Here is a 6,044-nt window from a genome sequence, read left to right on the forward strand (position 1 = left end):
GTTACTGTGTGTTACTGTGTGTTACTGTGTGTATTTTACTGTGTGTGTTACTGTGTGTATTTTACTGTGTGTGTTACTGTGTGTTACTGTGTGTTACTGTGTGTTACTGTGTGTATTTTACTGTGTGTGTTACTGTGTGTTACTGTGTGTATTTTACTGTGTGTGTTACTGTGTGTATTTTACTGTGTGTGTTACTGTGTGTTACTGTGTGTATTTTACTGTGTGTGTTACTGTGTGTTACTGTGTGTGTTACTGTGTGTATTTTACTGTGTGTGTTACTGTGTGTTACTGTGTGTATTTTACTGTGTGTGTTACTGTGTGTATTTTACTGTGTGTGTTACTGTGTGTTACTGTGTGTATTTTACTGTGTGTGTTACTGTGTGTTACTGTGTGTATTTTACTGTGTGTGTTACTGTGTGTATTTTACTGTGTGTATTTTACTGTGTGTGTTACTGTGTGTTACTGTGTGTGTGTTGTTGTGTCTCCATGGCGTCAGTCGGATCAGTTTAATGTTTAGAGACAATGAGGAAGTGAATTCTGGACTCTGGACTCTGGACTCTGGACTCTGGAGTTGTTGCAGGTGCGAATCAGACGGGAGCTGAAAGGTTCCGCACGCCTGGAGAACCTGCCGTGGTTCTGCTGCCTGCTGGCTCTGAGCGGAGAGAGAGATGAAGCTGGAGGTGAAGATCGAGCTGCTGAAGTTCTGCTCTGCGCTCTTAAACTCCATCTTCCTGGTGAGACGTTCAGTCAGAACTCAGAGCTGCTCTCAGATCAGTTTCTCCTGTAGATCAGCCTCTTTAATATCTGCTGAGTCAGCATTCAGCCTTCCCTCCTCTTTGTGTCTCTGTTTGGGGAAGTGACGTTCTTTAAATGCACTTTTCACAGATCAAATCACAGCTAAACACCAGAAACACGCTCACACATGCAGACACCTTTAAAACCGAGACCAATGTTCAGCTAAACGCCTGCTGGAATAACAGCTGAGTCTTCAGCTGCTTTTTAAAGGTGCGTAACGCAGTGGGGAGGTGCGTACGAGGAACTGCTAACAGCCTCTGACCTAATGACCTTAGGGTGGGGGGGGGTTGCTGTAACAGCTCGGAGATGTAAGAGGGAGTTTGACCTTGTGACGCTCTAAAGGTAAGATATTAAAATGAAGATGAAGTGGCAGCCAGTGAAGCGGTGATCGGACTGGAGTAATGAGCGCTCTTCTGCTTCATGTGGTAAACAGCTGAGTTCTGGACAGCGAGTGAGTTCTTTATTACTCATGCAGGTAAAAAGACAGAAATCTAAACGGGAGGCTTTCTGTCTTTGACACCAGCGATCTTAGTTTGGATATGTTCCTTAGTTGGAAGAAGCAGTGTTTCAATTGGTTGGTTGGAGTGATGTCATGAGAGGTCAGGGCCTGTTTAGCCTAGCTTAGCACAAAGACTGGAAGCAAGGGGAAACCGTTAGCCTAGCATCCTCAGAAGAAACCATTTGAATTCCTGTTAGTGTTTCCAGAAAGCACAGCGTACGTTCTTCAAACACAAACCTCCACAAACACTCAGTTCACAAGTCCTCTCAGACGAGCCCAGGTCACCCAGGTGCTGCTTGATCACAGGGGTAAATAATCAGGTGCAATAATTAATGTCTCTGTCTTATCTGTGTTCAGTTGCAAAGTGTTCTCATTCAGCCGCTGCTTGATGTTGCTCAGTTTGCTAGGATCATTTATGGAGATCTGTGTCCTTAAATGATCAGTACAGCTGAATATCATCCGCATGAAGGTGGTAACATACGTCGCTGAACTGTCTGATAATTTGTCCAACAGGAAGAAATAAGAAATAAGATCCCAGGTCCCAGGACGGACCCTTGGGGTGTCCCATATGACAACACTGCTTTATCCGACATGAACCTGTTTGCAAGAGCACCAAAAAAAAAGCATTTTAAGACAGTTCCAGACAGCTCTTGGAGTCTGTTTAGCATGATGTTGTGATCGATAGTATCGAAAGCTGAGAAAAGGTCTAATAGGAGCAGGACAGAATCAGCGGCCGTCAGAATATCGCTGGAGATTTTAAGTAAAGAGGATTCTGTGTTTTTGGCGGAAACCAGACTGAAATTTGTCAAATATTTCATGGGTCTCAAAGAAGGCAGTCAGCTGAATGTTTGACACGAACGAAAGTTTAGAGATGGGTCTAGAGTTCTTCGGGCCGGATGGGTCCAGGTTAAACTTTTTAAGTACTGGTTCAATGATTGCATGATTAACCTCCTAACATTCCTGTCAAATTCATGCAAAACGCCTCTTCAAAGCAGATCCACAGTAAACTGAATGTGGTTCTTGACCCATCTGGAGTATCTGCCTGGTTTTTGGCTTCTCTGAAAGAGACACTCTGGAGAGTCTGACCTGAAAGTCAGAATGACTGTAAGAGCTACTGGAATTGATCAATATGAGTTTAAACACACTAAAACTAATAGATTTTTCATTTCCACTGGAAAATGTTTGCTAACAAATGCAGCTACAGCAGAAAGCCTTACCTAGAACACATTTAAACTTCATACCAGTACCGTGAAACATGACTCTTGTCCACAGGTTATTCTGAGGGTCTGTCTCAGCCCCGCCCCCTGTCGCTCCGTATCAGCCGGCAGCTCCACGCAGACGTGTGCTTCTGTTGGCAGATCATGAACTTCCTCCTTAAAACTGGATATCGTTATATTCAGAATCTTATTGGCTACAGGAAGTGCCCGTCATCGGCACAGTTGGTTGCAATTGGCTCGGCCTACGCATGAAATAACAGGAGCCGGCCCTTCCTCTCATTGGCTGTTGAAGGCTGTGAAAGGGACATGTGAGCTCCTATTGGTTCGGATATGGCGTCAGTCGAAAGGTCAAAGTTCAGCTGCTAATCTGAATACAAGCTTTCGTAGCTGTTTACATCCAAATCTGAGTTATTCCGGTTATAATGACGTACGAGCTGCGTCTGCCGGTGAATCTGAAGCGGTGCGGCAGCCCTGAGGATTTACTGATGGAATAATGTGTTTTGGACTAAATGTTTTTACTGGATTGGATCGTCTGGACCTTTGACAAGTAACAAGAGCGTTTCTGTTGGAATATAATCGATGGGTGGATTAAGTTACTGTGAGGCTTCAGAGTCGCGTCACTTTTGCTGTACTGGCTGGTCTCACAGAGGCGCCGATTGGACCCGCTGTGCTGACTGAATCTTGAAATGGTTTGCATCGGTCGAATCACGAGGATTTTAGCTTTCAGACGGTGGAACATACGAGTATGAAGTTAACATATCAGCTGTGTGCACAGACCGAAAGCTGCCGCCAGGACCTGACGGCCCGCTGGAGCGTTAAGAGGTTAAGAGAGGTTGGGAGATGCCAGTTTGAAGTGAGATGTTAAGCATGTGGCTCCTTTTTAAATTATTAAACTTTAATTCAACTCCTGGACTTTAATAGCTCCTGAGTTTCATGTTCAAAACATTCAGAATCTCTCCCACAGATCTGTGTTCTCTGACAGGTCCAGAGAAAAAGTTCCTAACGTCACTCTGCTGCGCATTATGTTGTTGCTCTGCTGGTACAGTCAGACGAGACGAGCAGCTGGAAAACTATCGCTTCCAAACAGAGCAAGGCTGCTTCAGGTTTCACACGTTCATGTTGTGAAACTCTGCCAGCTACATTACCACTCGGTCACAGGCTGACTCACAGCGCGAGAGCGGGTTCACCTGATTACTCTCACGCAGTCGTTTCATCGAAATAAACTGAATTTCCTCCGAAACGTTCATCCTGCAGAATCTCTGAAACAAACGCCCCAAACCGATTTAGACCCGATCCCCTAAGAATCAGTACGAACAATCGAACAAGACAGCCGCTGACCTTTGACCTCTGTCTGCAGGCTCTGGGTCTGAGCGTGGCCGGCTGTGGAGTCTGGATCCTGTTTGACAGAGGAAGCTTCCTGACCGCCATCTCCTCCGGTAACTCTGCTACACGGGAGCCCACAGTGCAGCGTTCAGGGCCTGTTTAGCCTAGCTTAGCACAAAGACTGGAAGCAGGGGGAAACTGTTAGCCTAGCTTAGCACAAAGACTGGAAGCAGGGGGAAACTGTTAGCCTAGCTTAGCACAAAGACTGGAAGCAGGGGGAAACTGTTAGCCTAGCTTAGCACAAAGACTGGAAGCAGGGGGAAACTGTTAGCCTAGCTTCCTCAGAGGAAACAAAACTTTTGACAACATTTGATTTCCTGTTACTGTTTTCAGAAAACACTCAGCTTCATGTAGTGAAAGTATCAGCAGTAAAAGTACACAAGTACTCTCAGCTTCATGTAGTGAAAGTACACGAGGAACAGGGCTGGAGGGGGTGGAGCCAACGAGACACAGGTGAAACACAGGTGCAGGAACACAAGACAGGAAACAAAGCTGCACAGCACACAGCAGGAAGAACCCTTTCAAAATAAAACAAGTCAAATCCTAAAGATGTCTCTGTATGTGTAAAGTGTTTCTCTGTGTGTGTACAGATGAGCTGCGTACCGTGGGGGCGGGGCTGCTGCTGATTGGTGGAGTGGTGGTGGTCGTCAGTGTCGTTGGATGTGTCGGAGCTGGTAGAGAGAACAGATTCCTGCTGCTGATGGTGAGTCTGGAACCTCTGGGACCAGTGACAGGAAGGAGGATGTTATCACCAGTTCATGACTTCTTGATATTGTTTATCTGTACCTGAAAGCCAGAGATGGACGCCTCACGCCGGCGTCCGCTCACGTTATGTTAACCATGAAGAGTGTTTTGCACGTGACGTGAAACAGAAATACTTCCATCCCTCCTGACATAAAGGTAGCATTAACTCTGCTCTCCCTCCTCAGTACCTGGGCTTCCTCATCGTCCTGATCTTGGGTCAGCTGTTCGTCACGCTGCTGCTGCTCATAAGTAAACACACGGTGAGCCGGCTTTTATTTTGGCGATCAGACATGTGTCCATGTACTAATAGTTTCCTCTGACAGCCTGAACAGGAAGTTCATCTTATTTTAACGTGTCGACGTGAGATCAGATCTACTTCAGGTACAGCAGGAAACTACAGGTGTGTTTCCACCAAGAAGTCCAGTTCACTTCAGTCCCTCACACATGAGAACGGTTCTTTTTATTCTTTTCTTATTCTTCTTTCTATCTGAAGAAGTTGAGGATGGAACCAGTAGAACCTTTCCATTACGTTACGTTTTTTCCATTACCTCTTTGTAGAGGTACACAGCGCGCTGACCCGGGACTCAAAGGTGGAGATAGAAACAATGCAGCCCACTGATTGGTCAACACATCTAGAGATTGATCACTGGATACTGGAAGTGTGAAAACGCAGCTTAAATGAGCTTAACTAACCAAACTAACCTGGCTAACCATGCTAATGCTAAAATGGCTAACTGGAGTAACCATGCTAACCTAGTTAACTGGATTATGTGAAGTATTTGGTGTCATGTCACATTGAGCTCTTGAGTTCTTCCTGCTGTGGTCAGATTGAACGGAGTCTGGACGCCTCAGTGGACAGGATCATCCTTCAGTATGGAGGACGCGGTCAGGACAGACTGATGGACAACGTGCAGCACTATGTGAGTCTATTTAATCAGTGTGGCTATAATTACTGGTTAATTTATTGATGATGATTGTGATTTGCTGTGGACAGGGGAAGTGCTGTGGCAGGACGGGCGCTGCCGATTGGCTGAAGAACTCTTATATTCAGACGCTGAACCTGACCAACCCACACGTTCTTCCCTGTTCCTGCTTCAGCTCGTATCGTCCCAGCCTGGACTCGTCCTGGTGCTCCGATCTGCTGAACTTCAGCGCTCCGCTGTTTGGACGAGGAAACACCTCGTACCATCAGGTACTGCAGTACTCACACACAGTATACAGTCAGATTACTGCATATCTGTACTGACAGGCTGCATCATGTCATTTATACAAAGAGCATTTAGCTAAAGAATGAAAAGCATCAGATTATTATGTTATTTTATGTTGTTTCATGTTCATATTTCATTAAGCTACAGCATGCTACAATAAGCTACATCATGCTACAGCATGCTACAGCATGCTACATT

General features: G+C 45.6%; 1 protein-coding gene across 1 annotated transcript; it reads left to right on the forward strand.

Annotated features, from left to right (window-relative positions):
• Nucleotides 1-668: 668 nt before the first annotated feature.
• si:ch73-139j3.4 (CD82 antigen) lies at nt 669-5,830 on the forward strand (the record flags this gene model as incomplete). Its single annotated transcript, XM_046042299.1, has 6 exons — nt 669-734; nt 3,869-3,947; nt 4,485-4,597; nt 4,824-4,898; nt 5,466-5,558; nt 5,633-5,830. Coding segments are annotated over exons 1-6 (624 nt in total), but the record flags the coding sequence as incomplete, so codon positions are not given.
• Nucleotides 5,831-6,044: the final 214 nt, after the last annotated feature.

The sequence above is a fragment of the Micropterus dolomieu genome, unplaced genomic scaffold, assembly GCF_021292245.1.
Source record: "Micropterus dolomieu isolate WLL.071019.BEF.003 ecotype Adirondacks unplaced genomic scaffold, ASM2129224v1 contig_12445, whole genome shotgun sequence".
NCBI classification, from domain to species: Eukaryota; Metazoa; Chordata; class Actinopteri; order Centrarchiformes; family Centrarchidae; genus Micropterus; species Micropterus dolomieu.